Genomic DNA, 21,745 nt, shown 5'->3' on the forward strand with positions numbered 1-21,745 from the left:
TCGTGGTTTGGACTGGGGCTCTTGATCCCAATTCATGGTAAGCTCAACACTGAGTTATACTCCACTATTCTAGGCAAAAATGTGCTTTCTATGCTGTGGCAATTTTAAGAGTTGGATAATTTTTATTTTCAGAATAAAATAATTTTGTCAGGTTGCGAGGTCCGCAATGGACTAATATGACGACAATAGGGAACCGACTGGACTGATCTGTCTAGAGTCCAAACTTGAATCCTATGGAAAAGCTATGGGACGGGTTGCTCAATTAAGGAGTGCAGCAACCGTCCAAAATCTTTGAAAGAATCTACATGTCCTCTTCAAGCTGAGTAGAAGAAAATACCACTGTCCATTATCCAAACACCTGTGAAAAACATACCCTGGAGGGTTAAGGTTGCAATTGCCTCAGGTAGAGGCTCTACCAACAATTGAACATCAATAAACTGTGTTTATCTCTTTTATCACATGTGTCCAATTACTTATTGATAGATAATGTATATATATTTCTAGGCGGGGGACTTACTCTGGTGAATTTTGAACACATTTCCTCTGCTTCTTTCACCAGATTGGCTCTTAACATATATTTGGCACATTTGGAATTAATATATCGATCAGCAGTATCAAGAGCTTGTGCTTCATCTAAACAATGAACAGCCTCCTGGATATCGCCTGAGTGCTGCAGATAAAAGAAAAATTTTTTTTTTTAATATCACGGCTGAATTATCAAAATAAAAGTATATAAAAAAAATATTTTTTTCTAAAAATTCTATATAAAAGGAGACTTACACAATACATTTGATGACTTTAAAAAAAGTGTAAGTAAAAATATAAAAAGAAAGTAGGCAAACTTTCATAATATATATATATATATATATATATACACAGCTTACAATTCTAAAAATGCCTCTTGATATTCCAATTTTTAATCTTTGACAATGACAAAAAAAATTCCAATTATAGTAAGTTGCCAATATCAGAGAATCTTAGTATCATCAAAAGATAAAGCAATGAATTCGTACAATTTTCTCCCAGATTTTAATAAAATTTCTTTTAAAGAAAAACAATTTCTTATAGCTTTTAAAGGCTAAAATAATAAGCTATGACATCAATAATAAAAATTTTAAGTAATATTCAAGTTTAATTGTTAAAAGCAGGTCAGAGAATAATTGACAAATACAAATTTATTTCCCTTTCACAGAATTGCAAAACCGACCAACAAATAAGATTTTAATTAATTACAATGATGACCAAAATAATCTTTCAAAGCCAAAGTTAGTCCAATCATCAAAGTAACAGGCAACAAGACTTTTAATCAAATTTAAATGCTAAATAATTAACATTTCCACAAACCACTACTGTCAACAGACATTTCTAAAATCTATTTGTTTTTTATAAATTATTAAATGGTTATCACATTTCCAATAAAAAAATGCAGATCTCTATCTTAAAAAAAAATGGGGGGGGGGGGAAGAATCAAGCAAAAAAAAAAAAAAAAAAAAAAAAAAAAAAAGGATATTTAAATGATATTCTATTTAAGGCACATTTTGAAATACAGTTAATCATAGAAAAATTGTTACATTTTCCACAAATTTATAATGCAATGGAATTAAAAGGAATGGATTTTATTTTTAATGGTAAATTTTATATCTAGGTAAAATGTTTAAATATTAAGCATTAGTAGTTCCCCATTACATCAATAATATATATATATATATATATATTGGAGCAGTTTCATAGCCAAAGAGACAGCAGGCACTTTGAATTTTTAAACTTCACTTTTATTCCATCTGGGGAGGAATAATTTATGTACAAGAAGCGATGGCAAACTAACCATTCACAAACAATACAAAAGCAAAAGATTTACCCTTCGGTAATTTTTACAATTATATTTTGATAGAGATTCTTTACATGTGTTAATTTAGAAAAGGGAAATACAGGTGTCTTTTAAAAGAATTTTCTTAACTTTGCAGATTTTTATCCCTTCACAGAGCATGTGAAAAAGCTAATTAAAGCAATTTCACAGAGTTCATGTAACATTAATTAAATAAAAAAAGTGGAATTGGATCAGGATATAAGAGAACATTTTAGAATGAAGTTAATATGGGCTAAATTAAATTAAAAATTAATTTAGATTTAGATATTATATATAACTAAGCACTAACAAAATGATAATATTGTCTCAAACTTACTTTGTAAAACCTTGCTTTAGCTAAGAACAATTCAATTAAAGTAGGAGTGTGATCTATTGCTGTATTTATATATTCTAAAGCTTTAGAAGTACTTCCCAGGTAGTCAAAATGCTGAGCTAGATAATAATAGGCCCACAAAAGAGCAGTAGCTGGTTCTTTTTCTTTTGAATTTATTTCTGTAAGATTTTTTAAAAAGCAAATTAATAGAATTTATATTAAGTACCATAAAAATAAACAAAAATCTTGGCATCTGAATTACTAATATCATAAAGAATGCAATTATTGTTAACATAATATTTAATTTTATAAATTAGTTTTGGATTGTTTTGAAAAAGAGATAAAAATACATGTTTTTTCCCTTTCAAAATGCATGAATATTCTAACACAATGAATTACTAAAATATATTCACATAAATTGTTAATAGTCTGCAATCCATATTTCTAATCGGGATTATTTTAATAAGTAGGACACCAATGTGGTGTCACTGACATTTCTCCGATAGTTTTCCCAAAACAACACCAATGTGGTGTTACTGGACCATACAGATATAACAGATATAAACATTATAGTTAACAGATATAAATATAATTTATATTTTAGATAAAAACAAAAATTTCCTAAAATCTATTTGCATATTTAAAATGCACTGCTTCACAGACACTAAAAGCTTTTGTTAAATTTCTGCAAAACACAGAAACAAAATTAATTCCTAACATTATAATAGAAACTTTGCATAATGTCCAATAAAAAAGGAAGGAAAACGAATTTAATTTTTTAAAGTTTATTCTTGAAAGGTAAAACAATTTTACAATCAAAATATCTTTGTATATTTCAGAGAATGTACAGCACATAAACACATATATATGAGCATGGAATATCTTAAAAAGTCAAATCTGAATTTAAAAACAGGTTATGAAATTCATTTCACTATTAACAACCAAAGTTTTATTAATTTGTTAATAAAATTGCATACTAAAGTTATTTACAAATTTTTCCATTAAATTTTTACTAAATGTATTTGTAGCTGTAAATTAAACTAATTATTCTTGATATTAAAAAAAATTACTAATACTTATTAATTGAGAAAAACAATTTGAAGGACTTGAGAAAACAATACTCACTATCTTCCGTAAAAACCTCATGCTTTGATAAGCACTCAACATAACCCACAACTAGGTCACCAATTATTCGTGCCTAAAATAATAATAATAAATCAAAAATCAATAAAAGGAAAGAACGGAAATAAAAACATGACAACAGAAAATGATAAGGAATTTCAAATTTCTCAACAAATAACAAAACGCTTCACAAAGTATCCAGTCTTTAAAATATTTTTCAGTTGTACTTATTTGGTCACTCATTTCTCAGAAAAAAATAATGCTTTGATAATAATAAAGTAATGGAATAAGGAAATCTGAGCTCAACTCATAGATTAAAAAGTATAAAATATGCATTAGATATGAATGTTGAAATCTGTATAGTTCATTATTTTTTATACATTTTATATGATCTATATAAAATAAAATTTCAATACTGAGTCAGTTTATAATTTAAAATAGATGTAAACATATAATTTTAAAACAACAATCAGAATTAAAAAAACAAACAGACGAAATCTAAAAAAAAAAAAAAAAAAAAATGCCATGTAAGTATTTTTTTAATTGGTTAATAATAAAAAAATATATTTACTTTTTTTTCTTCTTAAATAACTGTATTAAACCATTCAAGTAAGAACATAAAATTCAAATTGATAAAGGAAGACAAATCATTCTAAATTTAAAATTAAGGATAAGGAATGAAGCATTAAAGCAGAAATCAATATAAGTCAGAAATGAGTGACTGATAAGGAGCATTTTACAATATATTATTCCATTAAAGGCTTTAAAACAGACATATTCAACATAATAAAAGTAAAATTCTAAAATAAGAAAGTAACATAACAGAAACTGAAAAATTTCCATCCACAAAACTTAACAAGGCTTATTTCTAAAGTAAAGTCACACACTAGTAAATCAATTAAATTATTAACATATATATATATATATATATATATATATATATATAAAATTTCACAAACTTTGTAATAATCAGAAAAAAGCTGGTTTCGAAAAATGAGTTTCGTTCTTTACAAACATTCACTAATGTGAGCAAAATATATATAGGAGCTCCCACAATTTTTTTTTCCTCCCCTAAATTACAAACACTGATCAACCATGTAGTTTGTTTTAATTAATTTCATTATTGCAAACAACTTTTCGAATTGAAATATGCATATATACACTTCTAAATCGCGTGTGTGTGTGTGTCTTCTATGTTGAAAAAAATGTAAATAAATAGATACTATAGAATTAGCTGGAATGAGAAATCAAAATTTTAACAAGTAAAAATAGCCAAAAAATCAAATTCATTACATATTAATTTTAAATATAGTTGTACAAAATACACAAGTGCATAATAAATATAAGTGACACTATGCAACTAACTATAATTAATATACCTTTTCAGGGTCTTTGTACAGAGGACGCAAATCCACAAACAGAGGTGGTACACCTTTATGTAATGCTTTCTGAATATATTTTCCAACTAAGCATTTGAAAAGTTCACCTTCAAAATAGAAAAAAGTGGGCACAATTCATTAGCTATTATTGAAAATCAATATTCAACTGCTATCATTAAAGTGAAACTACAGAAAACATTTCTTATATTTTACAAAATATGGCAACTGAGCAACATATCATTTATATGATAACTAATGTGAGTGGTCACCCTGAACCTTTTTTGCATACTCTCTGATAAAGGTCTTATTCGATTTTTTCTGCATAAGATTGGGAAACTTGGATATATATATGAATACCTTGCATAGCATTGGAGAAAGAAAGTTACAAAATATAGGTCTTTGCATTTTTATTATCCTCAGAATGTGTATTTTAGACACTTTTTTGCCAGCCAAACGTTACCAAATTACAATTATAATCACAAAGTAATATACCAAATTTCACTGATTTAAGTCATGTGTTTACATGCATGCACAGACCAACAAAATTCTAACCAATGACAGATTTGATTAAAATTTTAAAATGTATATTTTAGATGCCAAATTGTGTATCAAATTTCATTTCTCTAGCTCAGTGTTTTGGAATTATCGAGTTCATCTATACTCGGACAGTCAAGCAAACAGACGTCAAAGGAATGAATTTTGTACAAAATTGGATAGAAATTTAGAAATTTGATTGTAATTCTATAAACTGTATATCAACCATCTATCTCAAAGCATTTTAGAGTTACTGTATTCATAGACAGACATAATGGGGGAAATGTGAACTCGTGGAGATTCGAGACATTAAGATTTGTGAAAATTCTGAACTTTATAATTTTTTAATGATTACAATACTTTCTCGGTTCTTCAAATACGAGAAAATAAAAAGTGATATTTTTATAATACACCATACTTGACTTATTTTAAAACCATCATAAATGAGCTTGATATTCTTTTCAGATTTCATTCAACTTAAATATAAAACTGATGAACTTACAAAATTTTATCATATTTTAAATGTTCAAATTTCATGAGGAAGAGATAAAAACAGTTTTAAGATAGGATGATTTCAGGTAATCACCTAAAAAGGCCATAACAATGGGGCACTGCCTATCAAATAAAATGGTCTTTTGTCCTCTTTGGAATTCCACAATTCTTAAAAAATATACATGTACTATACTTTTTTAACTATAAAGTATTTAAATTGATTTTCTAATACAATTAAAATTTTAAATATTTTATTATTAATGATCTGCAATTTAAATAACTTTCATAAATTTTGTTTGTGCAATAGATCTCAGAAAGATGTCAGATACAAAATTAGAGCATAAACAAAAGGGCTATATAAGTGGAAGTATATTTAAAAGAATTATATTTCAAGAGCAGGCCAAATCAGATAAAATTATAGTTGTAATAAATATTACAAAATATAAGTAGCAGTCTTGCTGCTACATGGACACTGATATCATCATGCAAATCTTGTTTTCCCTTGATTATTGCTTACAGGATTAAAGATACCAGACAATTGGAGAGGAAAAATGGCAAAATATCATATTTATAGCGATAATATTATATTGAGTTATATGTCTGAATATATAAATACATACTGGTAAAGGATAACTGTGTTTTTATTTGTCCAGAGTGTCAGAACATATGCAGACACCACTTTAAGTTATTAAGATTTATTGCATTCAGATGGCAGATTCCAAAAGAGGAAATTTCTTATTAAAACAATCAAATAACACTACTCTTTATTAAATCTATGCTCCATATTACCTGAAGTAAAATCCAATGGTCTTCGTTGAGGAGTCTGAGCTCTTGGAAATTTTTCCTGGAATTCCATATAAATTTTCATTTTATCTTCAACAGACACTATTGGATAGTAGAGAAAAACCAAATTGAAATAAACAAAATACAGAATAAATTAAAATTTTCATTAAAAAATATTAAGGATTTAACCTGCTTGAGTTGCTTTCTCTACACCTTCATAGTATGCATGATTTTCAGGATTCCTTTGTAACAGCTCAGTATAAATTTCTTTGGCTTCTTTAAAGTGATTTAAATCTAGATGTAATTTTGCTGTAAAAATATACATTATGTTAATAAATATTTAAAAGAATGCTAATTAATTGAAATAGAATTCTATTTTATTAGCAATTCTAAATAAATTATACTATCCGAATTGACTTCAAATAAGAAATAAAAAAATTATCGTAAAAAGTATCGTTCTTATTTTCAAAAGATAATAATTTTATAACTGTTAAACATGTTATATAAGTCTTATAACTAATTGATAAAATAGAAAACTGTTTAACCACGAATTATATATTATTTATTTTCTTAATAACTGAAGATAAATGCATACAAAAAAAATGAATTCATCTTGTAATAATATAAACAAAAAAGGTGAAATTGTATTTCTATTCTAATTGTATTCTATTTTATAAATTAAAAATTTATTTAATGGAATTGTTAAAATTAAAATTAAAATATTTTCTTTCTCTTTTTAAAGAAAATATTTAAGAAAAAATTATTCTATAAAAAAATTACTGTATACCTTTTGTCTCCATAACACTTAACTTATCACAAATTTGTTCTTCATATTTGTTCAAGTGACTAAGAGCATCTTCTAAGTTCCCAGCTTCTCTCATAACCATATTTTGATATAGAAGTAATTCACTATGTTCATAATCATAACCTCGTTTCTGAAAAAAAAAAAAAAAAAACACATTTATAAAACTTAAATATCTTATTTTAAACAGATTCTGCTGAAAACAAGAATCCAGAAATTTACAAAAAATAAAAAGCATTGATAAAAATAAAACAATGTTATTTTTTATTTGATTAATTTCAGGCTTTATATTATTAATACTGCCATTCAGATTTCTCATTCCCAAATTTTACATTATGATTTTCAAATTTATCTATGTGTGTGAGTGTATAAATGTTAAATATTTAATTTTTTATAATATTTCATACAGAATAAGTCCAGTTAGAACTATGGACCAAATCATATAGTGTGTCCTATATATTATATTTTTTATAAGAATTATTAAATGAAATTTTGTAATAACGAAATTAAAAAAAGAAAACACTTACTGTCTGTGTTTTCCGAAACTCCTCTAGAATTTTCAAAGCCATTTCAAAGTCTTTCAGTAAATGGTATGCCATGGCAAAACCTATCCAAGATGCTCGTTGCGTGGGTCTTAAAATAAATAGTTGATACCTAGTGTCCTGTAAAACAGTAAAAGTATCAATACACATTAGCAGAGATATCAATAATAAAAATAACTGCCCTGTATCCATTTAAAAGTATGCATCAAACTCAGCAGTTTTTTTAAAATTATCTTTTAAAAACATGGCAGAAAATGTATATATACATTTTCTGCCATGATATGAAACAGTCACAAAAATTTAAAACAGAAGTAGGCTGAACTTTTTTTCCTCCCCAATAATAAAAATAAATTTGAACCACTTCTGAGCAGATATTTTCGCATAAAAATAAATATTTTACTGAGTAATTATTAAAAAAAAAAAAAAATAGAAAAGTTTTAAATAAAATATCAATTTGATCTTTAATTTAAGGTGGTAAAAAAACATAGCATTAAATATCTGGAATACATTAAAACAATTCTTTCTAAGTATTATTACAATCCTATTAATTTTGTATCTAATTAGTCTCATAAAAGAATGGTATACATACAATACACATATTTAGAAAAATTTTTTTAAATAGGATGACATTCATATCACTACAATACATATATTTGTTGTTGTTGTGGTTTCTTATGGCACTTGCCTTAGACAAGCCCGCTGTTCGAAGACAGCCGATTTCAGCCTGAGAGGGGAGCGCCTCTTGTTTCTAAAGTAGCGCCAACTAGGGCCAAGAGAACGACTTAGCTACACACACGTCATAACCCTTTTTACAGGGTGGACTTCATTCATGCATTTCATTCACTCAACCACAGATCGTAATTTAGACCTGAATCAGAGAACAATCACCCCTGATCCAGTACCCCCAGTGGTATTACTCTCGACATGGAGGACTTTGTGACCACGACAGATTTAACGCTCGTCAGTCACCAAGCACGAGGGGATTCTTCGGCAGGCGGGGTTCGAACTCGCAACCTAAGGGACGCGAATCCGACGCTCTACCAACCAGGCTATCCCGGCCTATATACATATATTTAAAAAGTATTAATAAACTTGTAGGAGAAACTGAAGAATAAGCTGCTACTTCAAAATAAGCTTTGAATTTCTTCTGTTTAATAGAGAATAAAAGTAGCATATTAACTTTTCTTGCACAAATTTAGTCCCTAAAAAAAAAAAAAAAAAATCTCATTTTGTAATAATTTTTTGTTAGATTTAAAATTCTACCCTCAATGAACTCTTTTTTCATATTTCAAAAAATGCAAACATAACTAACACAAAAAAACTTACCCTATAACCTTCTAAATCTCGCATCTGGATTTGAAGAAGAGACAAGTCCCTTAAAATTTGTATGTTGTCCTAAATATTTTTAAAAATGTACATTAAACAATATTCCAACTATTTCAAATAGGCTATGTATTAAAACTAAATTCTAGTATACAAGAAATTAAAATTACTGTACAATAAACAATACAGAACACAAATGAGGTAAAGAAAAGGAAAACGTATTTAAAACTTTATAGTGATATACAGAATCGACTCATTAAAAAAAATTAATTTACCTTGTCCCATTTCAAAGCATTCCTATAGCACTTGATAGCTTCATCATATTTACGGTCGGATCGTTGTAGCAATCCAAAAACATGCCAACCTTTTATAACTAGTTAAGGATAATTTACTAATGATTTAACAAAGATATGATAATTGGAACTGTTGTTGAACAAAAACATCACACAATAACTTTTCTTTGGAATGAAATTAAGTTATATTATCCAGGTATTTAACCAAAACACAAATGGAACATTTGTATTTCCTACATTATAACATTAAAGCAGCAACAAAGTCAACTTGCAACACAACAAAGTTCACGAACTTCAGAATGATCAAGTGACCCCAATGAGAAAATGGCAAATAGTTGCTCTGTCAGGGCAATTACTTGCCTGCCAATTAATACAATGCCTCTATACTAGACTATTTACAATTGCAGTTAAATCTCGATCAGATAGATATTAAAATCTACTCAACACAAAACCTATGGATAAATATTCCAAAACAACAACTGAAATCTTACATTTTTGCATTATTATTTCCTACTCTGAACAGATGAAAATAATCTTTAAAAAATTGATATTCAATATACAATAAATACAAATATGAATAAGCATAATTAACTACTTATTGAATTAAGCATTTTTAATACAATTTTTAAAAAAATGCACTGAATAAATAAATAAATTGATTCTAAAAAATTCAAACAAAATATTTTATGCAGCATTCTGATGTTTACATTTTTAAAAAATCTGAACCAGGAAACAAATACAACCTTAAAAATTAAATGACAGCTTATCTAAGAAAATCACAAAAAGTAATAAAAGAAATAGAATTAATAAATTCACTTAATAAAGGATACACACATGACTTTTCAAATCATTTCTAAGGCCCTTCCTAACATATTCATATGCCTCCTCCTTCCTTCCCAAACAGTTAAGAGTAAGGCCTTTCATTGCTAATGTTTCTAAAAACCAAAGGGAAAATATTGTTTAAATAAGCAAAAGTTTTATAGAAATTTACAATGCTGTTCATTTAGTATTGTGAAAATTCAAATTAAATATTTAAAATCAAAAACATATTGTTCAGTTTGTCGTGAACTACTTCAAAGGAATCTTATATATAGTATATTTCAAAATAAGGTGATAGGAGTAAACAGATATCTATATTAATAGATTATTTCCTGCATTATTTAAATCAGTGGATTTAATGTATAGTCCTCTATAGTGTCGGTTTACAAACCACTTAATGAAAAAAAGAAATTAAAATAAAATATTTAAAACTTAAAAAGATATTTTCTTCATAAAGTGCTTTAAAAATTGAACACTAAACATTAAACAATAAAAATCATTGCAAGGAAATATCATGTGTAATTATAAGAATATACTAGAGATTTAATTATTAGTTTTTGCCCCATGCTTTGAATGTGTTTCAAAATTTGGAATGTTTATGAATTACTAACTAAAAATGTAAATAACTGAAATAGTGACATTAGATTTAAAGACTAAACAAGACATTTAAAGACTAAACAAGACTCCAATTATAAGTAATTTTAAGTAAATGAATTTACAAGGTATTTGCTTAAAAGAAGAAAATTATACTAAAAGCCTTTATTTTATTACGAAGTTTAAAAAGGATATAGATCAGTATTAAAAATTTATAAATACACTGCAAAATATTTTAAGAGTTAAAATTAAACTTTATTCTAAACAGATTACTACAAACAGATGTTAAAGTATATATTGTCATTGCATGCAAAATCAATATAAATATTTACTTTTTGGCCACATAGCCAATCTTTGGCCACTTCTGTAGTGAGCATTAATTTAGGCAATTTCTAATCATGAAATATATGCATATGTTGATAAAAAGCTATTTTCTCGAGCATGTGTAATAATTTTTTTTAAAAATTATTTATGCTTTAATTTTTTTTTTACTTTGTTGTAAAATAAAATAAATTAGCATCCAAGGCTTTTTTTTTAAAGGTGTTATATATGCCTTCAAAAGCTAATTTTTAATCAATATCTAGACATCATGTAGATAAAAGCTCAAATTTCAAAAAAGTTTAAAATTAACTCTCACTACATACTACAACAATTTATGAATCTTGCGCTTCACTTTCAGCAGATAAATAAAAACTATTTGATTTCAAATTTCTTTCTGGCGATTTAAACATGAATCTCAGTTGTACTGTTAAATATTAACAAAACGATTACAGAAAAAATTCAACCAGCAAATCAGTTAGTTGAAAAAATGTTTGAAATGTATCCAGGAAAAAGAAAAAAATTATTTCCAATATGCTTAGTAGATTTACATATTGTTGTTTCAGGAAGGTACTGTTTACATGAATATAACCTTTACGAGTAGCTCAGTATGCAATTTATATTTTGACTTGTGAGTACACTAACTTTTTTTTATTTATCAAACTACTTTAACGAATTCTCAGACAAAACAATGTATTCACTACCTACATAAATTTAAATTTTATTTCTTCATATTATTATTCTTTATATATATATATATATATATATATATATATATATATATATATAATGCCCTTTTTAGAACTAACAAATTATACATTGAATCAATGAAGATAAAAGCAATAAGCAATCAAAGAGAAACTAAGAGTTATAAAAAAGAAACAGGATTTTTATTAAATCATAAAAATGTCTTTTTATACATTTATGTTAAAATATCACACGCCAAATTTTTTATAAACAAATCCAAATAATTAGTTTTTAAGACTCAATTAATATATCAAAATTCTATTATTTTTTATACTTTGAAATTTTCTTATAATATTTAATTGCTGAATATCCCTTCTAATAAATATAAATAATGAAATCTTTTTCAAAGTCAAAAAATTATATTTTATATAGATTTAAGATAAAGTTCTCAAATAAAATAATTATGCTCAACCACAATTATTTGTGCTAAGATGGATAGGTACTTTATGAGAGCAAGCAGAGTTTGCATAGAAAATGTAGGATTTCTAAGCAACTCTCCAGAAAGGTTGTGAGCCCAGGATACAGATCTCCAATTTCTAATAATTTAAAAATTGTAACCATTCCTTTAATAAAATTTAACATTAACCATTGAAACCAAGATAAATCTTATCTTTATTTAACACGTAACATCAGATTTTTAAAATGCCTTTCTCTGAAAAGGATATGTTTCCTTAAACAAATATTAATTGAAGGGAGATAAATTATAAATATTAATACCAATACTTCTAAGTAAATCTAACATTCAGCAAACAATAATAAACTTATACCAACATTTAATCGTTAATAAGAAATTTTGTGGTACATCAATGAATTACACATAACATCCACATTACTAATATACTTTTAAAAACAAATCTAAAGTATGTAAAATTTATCTAAAACATTTAAAGTGCTTTTTAAGATCTATTTAACAAATCTGAAATACATAATAAAAAAATAAATACCTCCATGGTCACTAAATTTTGGATTCGTCAAAATCTGCTTTGCAAATTTCAACCCATTTTTATATTGCTTGTGTTCATAACATTTCTGTAAAAGGAAGAAAATAATATCACATTAAATTCCTTCCTTTTTCCAACTTAATTTTGAATTAATGTTACTGTATTTCAGCTGAAAAGTTGACCTTTTAGATCAATTTGAACTTTTTGCCATTGAATTTAAAGCTTCAGGAATCTAATAGTTTTAACAGAAACATCTTTTAAGTAACTTAGCTTTGCTGATTCCTTAAGAATATAATATATCACTGAACAATGCATATAACATTTCTAACAATGATATGATAGGGTAGGAGGAGTATAAAAACTAATATCAACAAAACAAAACAAAAACATAAGATAGTTTTTAAAAAATCTATGAGTTATCCAATATATGCATATCATAATCTGTAGGGAAATATACATAGAAGGAAATAGAGAAATATTTTAATGATTTTTTATATGTTATCAGAACTTAAAAATCGAATAAAATTATCTGGATGATATCTGCCTTTGTTACTACTCATCTAATACATTCAAGATCAAATAAAGTATAAATGTAACTTTTATAAGCCCATTTTAAATTATGCATATTGATAAGGGCAATAAATAATTCCATATTTATTTCAAGTTTTAAAATATTATAACAATTACCTAGCATGCAGTAATAAACAAAAATTGATATCAAAATTTAAAATAAAGTCATGAGTTTTGAAAAACAAATCAACCAACTTGATAAAAAATAATAAACAGAATTTCATATTACAATATAATGATTTATAATTGCTACTTGACTATGCAACTTCAATATGTACCACTGAATAAAGACAATATTCAAATTAACAATTGAAGTGTATACCAAGAATGTGAATATTTTTTACAAAATACAACAATTTTAAATCAGTAACAAATTTATAGTGTTTTATAAACACTGGTATTTCATAGATGCATTTGTTTACAGATATAATAAAATATATCACATGTATCCAATATGTCTAAAACAATGGAAATAGAAAGTTATTGTGTAGGAGAGAAAATGCAAAATCATCTAGGGAAGGTTTGCAATATTTATTAAAGCATTATAAAACTGATAACAAATATTAACATCCTTCAATATATTTGAAAATGCAATAAAAGAAATAAATACAAAGATACTATAATTGCTATCAATTTTTTTGAAAATTCATAAACAGATTACCATATGACGGAAAATACATGGGCATGCAAATATTTATTATTCTTGATTTAAACAAATTGCACTGATTAAAAAAATGCATTTCATTTGTTTCGAATTATAATAAACTTTACGAATCATAGATTGATACTTCAGCGATTTAAAATGAAATTCACACATCAGACAAGAGAAAATTATGTCATAAAATGCTAAATGTGCAATTTATTGAAACTTCAAATAAATGTAATATGATAGTTTTTGCAGTAGAATATATATTAAGTGGGAGGAGTTAATTGCCATGTGATTGATTCTAAAACAAAATTTGGACATTTTTCAATTGACATAACCAGAGATCGATCGCATATGCAATCGCTGCAAGTTCAATTATTTTTATTTCGCTGTACGAACAAACAGCATAATACTCATCCGGCTATTCCCGCTATGGTATGCAATCTGATGCCGCAGTATAATATATATTTACGTCTCTGTGGAAGTTACATTAAGGTCAAAACTTTTTATTGCGAGCTTACCAAAATGCGTTTAAATAATGTATTTTCTTTCGGAGGCAAAGGTTGACTGGGCGACATTATCGTTTTCATGCAAAATGTGTGAGTAATTTAAATATTTAACTATATTTATTTATAGTACTTTCACACCACACTCCTATTACAACCGCGTGGTTCGAACCAAAATGGCGTAGATATAAACCTATACTAAGGTTGCCAAGCTTAAAAAAATTATATTTGACAAGAGCGGAACCGGAAATCGCACTATATCTATAACAACTCTACCTCCCCCCGTCTTTATTCATATATGCAATTTTAAAATTACTTTTGGTTTGTTTCAAGCTTTTAAATATAAATCTATTATAGAAACACCTATTTTTCATTAAAATTTCTTTCGATAATTTAATCTCATAATCAAACAAATGTCAATACATTTCACCATTGTTAAGAAATTGAACTTATTTATCACTTATCATTAAACTTTCCATTTAATCGAGACTCTTTCATACCAAAGGTTTGAGATTCAAATGCAGAATATTTTTGAACTTGGAGATTTCAGGGCATTGTCTTTACTTCATATAGAAATGGATCCAATATGTATTATTCAAGTTCAATAAATTATTGTACCACAACTTTACGTCTGCTGAGATGACAATCTTTGCTATTTAAAATTCCAGTTATGATATATTTCAGCCAACTTCTATTAAATTGTCTTTGTATATATATATATATTACTTGTTTGAAATTAGCTCCAGTTATTGTAACCATTGATATTATCAAGAGTGAAATTGTTCACACAAATATGCAAAGGAAAAAAAAAAAAAAAAGGGACTTATTTATTTTTTCTACAGAATTTTAACTTTAAAAAAACATTGCCAATATAAATATTTCACCATCTTCAAAAAGGAAAAAAAAATGCTGAGATCATCCATTTTCAATTCAGTTAAATAGAAAAAGGAAAGAAAAAGAAGAAACTGTCTCATTTTTGAAATAAAAAAAAAGAATATTTTGCGAATGAATTTCGCAATTTTACATTGATTAAACGATATTTGAATCAACTTCCCATCATACAATCTTCTATACCATCAACTGGAAAATGTTTAAATAGTGGCTCATCGGAGCAGGGGAATGAGGAGAAAGATAGGGAAAATGTGCACGTATGTATCTATGTCCCTCTTCAAAGCAAAACACGAATAAATACAGTAAGGTAAAAGAAGCCACAAATCATTTTATGTTTCGGACGCTATTTAGTATCGTTACGCTGTTGCGTTTCTCCCTTCAACAAACTTGCTGGCACTAGGCTTATTTCTTACCCAAGGTTGATGTCGAATCCGCATCTAACCGACTTCAGAGTCGGGATTTTGCTTTGAGGACATTACGAAATAATATTAGCATCAAATCAGATGATCAGATATATTTCTGACGACTGAAAGTCCCAATTCAAAATTAGATATTTTCGCCATTCTCATGTTTTCTCATTGTTTCGTGCTTCTAATAATTTTAACCAAATTATTTAGCTTCGAAGTAGATACTCTTGTTGATGAGGCGGATTTATATATTTTTATTTATAAAGGCTGTCATCCCATCGTTCAACAATATCTCCAATTAATAAATGTCGAAAAATTTCAAGTGTTGAAGGAAAATATGGAGAGATAGTTTATCTGCAAATGCTTTGCTCGTGAGTTGTTTGAAATTACAGGTTGAAAGAAAGTTGAGGCCCAACTTCGACCAGAGACAACGTCTGATGCTTGAGTATTTTCGGCAGTGCAGTAAGATATGATCCAAATTATTCATGTTTCGCAATTTGGTTGATTCGACAGGTTAAAACGATGTAGAAGGCCTGGTGTAATGAGTGTTTTGGTAGAAATTCTAGCGTAAATGATGTCTTCTCTTCTATTTCTTGTCCATTTAGCAATATTTAGCAAAGATAATCTTTACGTCATTTCAAAAATTAAATTTTTCAGTTCATATAATTATATTTATTGGACTTAAGCCAACAAATTTGGTACATAATTAATTATTTACTAATAGGTAATCAAGTGAAATTCTATTAAAATTTTAATAAAAAATTTATTGATTGATAAATGTTTTCCTTAATAATTTCAAAGCATATAGTTATACAAAAACCATTTGAAAAAAAAATTAGATTTCCAATTATATAAATTTTTTCATATAAAACTTTAATTAATTAAAAAAATTTTCGCAAAGTACTTTCATTGTGCATAGTCACTATTTTTACCCACCCTCATGTTACAATGATATTTAATACATTTTTTATGCAAATATTTTTCTTAATGTGATTAACAGTATATTTATAAAAATAATTAAAGACAAACGAATCAATTATAAAACTTTATTATGCTTCGATTTTTCATATAGAGACTCAAATGTTCCTTTATTTTTTTTTCTGTGATTTGAGGAATTTTGAATATATTTTAATATCTTTTTATATCCTTATCCTTTATACATATTATTTTGCATTCTCTATCATATCTGAGTGTCGAAAAGAATCGGGGCAGTTTTCTCGATGGAATATAAATCAAATATATTCCATCATATAGCTTTCATTATAAAGATTTTAAAAAATAATAAAATGTCTTTTCAATCAATCAGTACAGCTCTGCCCTTCAGTATAGCACCGCCCTTCAATACAGTCCTGCCCTTTAGTATAGCTTTACCTGTTAAGAGTTTGAATCTTAATCCAAACAAATATCTGACTTATGTTCAAAAGCAGTGCAAACTAATAGCCATTTTTTAAAATTTGTACTAGTTAAGGTATTGCTATGATTTAGAAACGAAACAAAACGATTTAAACAAGATATTTTTTTAATGCACCAAGCTTTTTAAAAGAGACTAAAAAGTATGAAATAATTTCTCCTAGCCGTATACAAATTTATAACCCCCATATAAATAGTAGTGAACATTTGTGATTCATACAAATTTAGTGTCTAAAGCTAGATCCTTACTAAGTTTTGAACCAAATGTATTAAGATCATCTATTAAGGGATTGATCATCTGTCGATCAATATTTTCGCATAAATGATAACTGAAGGACGAAACGAAATGGTTAAAGGAAATTTGTCATACAGTTTTAGTACTGAAAGTGTATATTTTTTAATCAAATCCCTCAAAGGGTTGACCGTCTGTTGGTTTGTACTTTCATAGGCACATAAACACGAAAGAAAGTAATCTCATAAGGTAAATCAAAACTCAATGAGTTTAAAAAAATGAAATTTGATACATGATCTTGTTACTAATATTGCAGTTCTGACTCAGATTTTGGTTTCAGTCGGTCGAAAAGATTTTATTTGAAAGAAAAGATTAACACTACTAAGTACAAAATTCTCCTGTGCTTGACACTGAAAATAAAAATCTGAGCACTTCTGGCATTCATAACTTTGTCCGAGATTCAAGGGTTTATGCGAAAGAAGAGATGCGAGAAAATTCTCCCTCTGGTTTATTAAAACATGAGCGTTAAAAAAAATCAGAAAAATATTCAGCGCCGATAGAAATATTCAGATAAATAAGAATTGAACTTCATTTCTTATGTACTTTATTTTTAGTGAATTAGAAATGTATTATTTTATTTTAGAAGTTATGTTTTTCTTTTTATAATTCCCACTGTATTTTAATTTCTTCATTCGATTAACATTGTTTTCAGCAAGCTGGGCTTTTACAATTTTATTTTTGTCTTCCTTATTTTTGATTAAAAAATATTAAAAACTTTTTTATTTTCAGTATATTTTATCACGTGACTATCAGACTACGCATGCGTCGATATTTAGAAAATAATGTAATTTTTTCTCCCCTATCTCAAAATCGTTCGAGCTCCAAAACTTTATCTCGAGGCCAGAATATTTTTTTTTTCTTTTTCTTCTTGCAAAATTCTGGTTTAAATCGGTTTGGAATGATCACGTGACTATTATATTGCGCAATAGTTAATTTTTAGAAAAGCAATGGCTTGTTTCATCTCAAAATCTTTCGATCTCCAAAACTTTTTTTGCCAGCTAGAAAAACTGAAAGTGAAAGTTTTAAAAAATTGTATTATTACCATTATAATATATACACATTTCGATATCCCCCTTGTTGTTTCGTGTTGATATCCGTTTTCTTTTTTTGCATTTCTTCGGGCGATATCTTCTAACGATCCTGTCCTTTATTGGCCAAACAAGAGAAGCGTGTACATGGAGGACATCCGCGCCAAATTGTAACTTTTAGTTGGCCAAATGTGACAACCTTCTTTATCATTTTCTAATAAACCTAAGAGCGAAAAAGTAATGCCTCAAAAACCATAAGTCGTCAACTTTCTGCCCGTGCATTTTGAGACATCAAAAACCCAAAACCAAAACAACATCATGTTCTCACATAATAATAAAAAAAAACAAATAAGCAAATATTAAAAAGTTGAAATATCCACAGTTAACTTGCATAACTTATATAAGTTAATTAATTAGATTTCTTGAAGGAAGGTTACCGATGCCAATGGTTCTCATGACACAACTTTCAGACAATTTCTGCAGATATACACATTTATATGCATTCAAATTTTGCATATAGATGTATTGAGGCATGCAGATGTATCCTGAAGAGTTTCGTGATATTTAAAGGACTGGTTGTTTATATTTTTATTATTTAAAGGCTATTTTTCGCGCCTTTTTCCTATGCCAATGAGAAAACGCTTAAAAAGTGTTCGCTTGTTGCTTCAAAGGAAATTATTATTATTATTATTATTGTACTTTATGTATTGAAAACTAAACATTCTTAATTAATCGATCTTTCAGATTTATTCTGATATACTTTTGAATTAAGTTAAAAAAGAATAAAGGAAATTGAATCTAAACAATCTAATTTTTATGGACTCTAAAGACATGGAAAAGTGAAATCTAATTTCATGTATGCACAATGTTTTATTTACAATCTCACTTATAGCGGAAACGTTGAATTTTATGAAATTTCATAATGTTCAGTTATTTATTGTCTTGAAAGTTTCTTAATGTTCCATCTTTATTGTGATAATTTTGAAGCTATATTTTTTTCTGTTAAAAGGTTATTTTTATTATTATTTTTAATTTTGTGAAATATTAACTGTAATCTCCTGTCATTTGTTTTTATCTCACTGATTTTGCTATCATGGAGTTAATTTGAATGATTTTGAATTTTTAGTCAATATTCTCATTTTAGTAAAACGTTCAAAGATTGCATGTATTAAAAAATTAACACATTCCATAGTACTGATTCCGGTCAAAGCCTTTTATATCATTTAATATATATATATATATATATATATATATATATATATATATATATATATATATATATATATATATATATATATATATATATATATATATTACTGTAATATTTTATAAAGATATCACTCTAGACCGTCACCTCCGATAGATAGAAGGCCCTTATTTACCAAAGTAACTAGACAAACCAACATAAAGTTGGCCATGCATAAAAGCTGGTACGCTTCATACTAAACACAATTTATCGAAAATATGACCTTGAGATTAATTTATGGTTATCGAAAATGCCAAACGTACAAACAATAATTTCTTTTTCAATTAAATGGCTTATTACTGACTGATGGGATGAGTGGTATTTTGACCATTGCGTCATTCGAACATGATACTATCATTTCTGCTCCAATAATGTTACATTTGATATCCGCACAATATTAGCTTCACTGAAATCAAATATACAAAACTGACCATTGCCAGCATTTGACATGGTTTGCTATATATAGATGAAATTTGATAGTATATTAGGCCAAGGACTTCGAAGCAATAAGGTCCAATTTTACTTGGAAAATTATTTCTGCTCCCACAAATGCGAAGGCTAAATGTAGCATCGAATTTGCGAGTATATAGATGTCAATTACAGGATTTAGAAGAGTCGGAATATACAAGGTCTTTTATCAAGTCGAAAAAGAACAGTAAAGCTAACAAATGCACCTTGACATCATGACTACATTTCGTATACTTATTGAAATTGTTTATTTCATTTTCCCAAAAGTAGGCCATCACAAAACTCACGGATTTCTGCCATTATTTCAATAAAGTTCTTTTCAGTATCAACGTTCTGATAACCCCTATATATACAAGCATGCTGAGCATGTTAAAACGGTCTATTTCTCTTCCAAAACTTCCTTCAGCTTATTCATTTGCCCGTTGAATCCATATTCTTTTATTATTTTGATGCTGTTTTACAGCATAGCTGAGATTTATGCTTGAATCATAAAGGAAAACAGCCGAAATAACGGTTAAACCGAAATGTAACGGCAGCGTAGAACAAATTAATGGACGCTTTTAAAAGCTCAAATTAATTCAAATCATCAAATAGATCTCCAGAGAAAACGGAAACATTTATAAAAATAATTTGCGATTTTATTTACAGCTAGTCACCAGCTGACTCTCCGGAATCAAAGATCGCTAAGATTTTAAATTAAATATTTTATGTAATTTGATCTTAATGGCGTCTTCAGGAAAATATTTTTAAGTTTCAGTATTCATACAGTAAAATCTTTTAATTTCCACTTCAATTCATGCCATTCTGTTCATTTTACCATGCATTTTCAACATTTTCTGTCAGCTCCCCTAAAATTCGTAAAAAATGGATACACAGCTATTTTTAACCTTTTAATAAAGTAACCTAGTTTGTCCACCAAAAGTAATGTAAAATTTGATACTTTTCTTAATGTTAATAGTATTTTAAATTTAAATTTAAATCTTGAACAGATTCTTTTTAGAATTAAGTAAATTATATTACTTGTTTCCGGAAATCTGTTTTGCCAATAATGATTTATATGGACAGAAATTGAATTTACTATTCCGCACGTTTCATTGTTTCCTTACAATATTAATATCAACAGCAATTCGGATTATATAACAGAAGTGAAAAAATATATTCAATTTTAATATTTGCTCTTATAATAACTTTGGTATTTTTCTTGGATTATGTTTTTGAGTTATCGTTTGTGATGCGCTTAATATACTTTCAGAATTCATAAGTATCTTAGTATTCTTATTGAAAAATACGCTTAAAATATTTTTTAAATTCTTTGAATGCAGGAAAAATTTATACGGCATAAAAATGATATTATTGGATGTATATTATGTATATTGTTACGAGCGCCTTTGGCTAAAAACTAATTTTAACTT

The 21,745-nt window shown here is 27.1% G+C and overlaps 1 protein-coding gene across 1 annotated transcript in view; it reads right to left on the reverse strand.

The window, feature by feature from the left end:
* The window catches only part of LOC129968457 (N-alpha-acetyltransferase 15, NatA auxiliary subunit-like), a 70,814-nt gene extending 56,028 nt beyond the window's left edge, over window positions 1–14,786 (reverse strand). The window contains exons 1-13 of the mRNA XM_056082342.1: window positions 14,607–14,786; window positions 12,873–12,957; window positions 10,281–10,385; window positions 9,433–9,521; window positions 9,161–9,229; window positions 7,820–7,954; window positions 7,278–7,425; window positions 6,680–6,799; window positions 6,497–6,592; window positions 4,682–4,788; window positions 3,306–3,378; window positions 2,184–2,359; window positions 518–670 (exon numbers count right to left, since the gene is read on the reverse strand). Of these exons, the coding sequence (XP_055938317.1) occupies window positions 518–670; window positions 2,184–2,359; window positions 3,306–3,378; window positions 4,682–4,788; window positions 6,497–6,592; window positions 6,680–6,799; window positions 7,278–7,425; window positions 7,820–7,954; window positions 9,161–9,229; window positions 9,433–9,521; window positions 10,281–10,385; window positions 12,873–12,957; window positions 14,607–14,675 (1,425 nt within the window). The 5' untranslated portion in view covers window positions 14,676–14,786. The remainder of the gene's footprint in view (window positions 1–517; window positions 671–2,183; window positions 2,360–3,305; window positions 3,379–4,681; window positions 4,789–6,496; window positions 6,593–6,679; window positions 6,800–7,277; window positions 7,426–7,819; window positions 7,955–9,160; window positions 9,230–9,432; window positions 9,522–10,280; window positions 10,386–12,872; window positions 12,958–14,606) is intronic.
* Between the last annotated feature and the right edge of the window lie 6,959 nt (window positions 14,787–21,745).

The sequence above is a fragment of the Argiope bruennichi genome, chromosome 5, assembly GCF_947563725.1.
Source record: "Argiope bruennichi chromosome 5, qqArgBrue1.1, whole genome shotgun sequence".
Taxonomy (NCBI): Eukaryota; Metazoa; Arthropoda; class Arachnida; order Araneae; family Araneidae; genus Argiope; species Argiope bruennichi.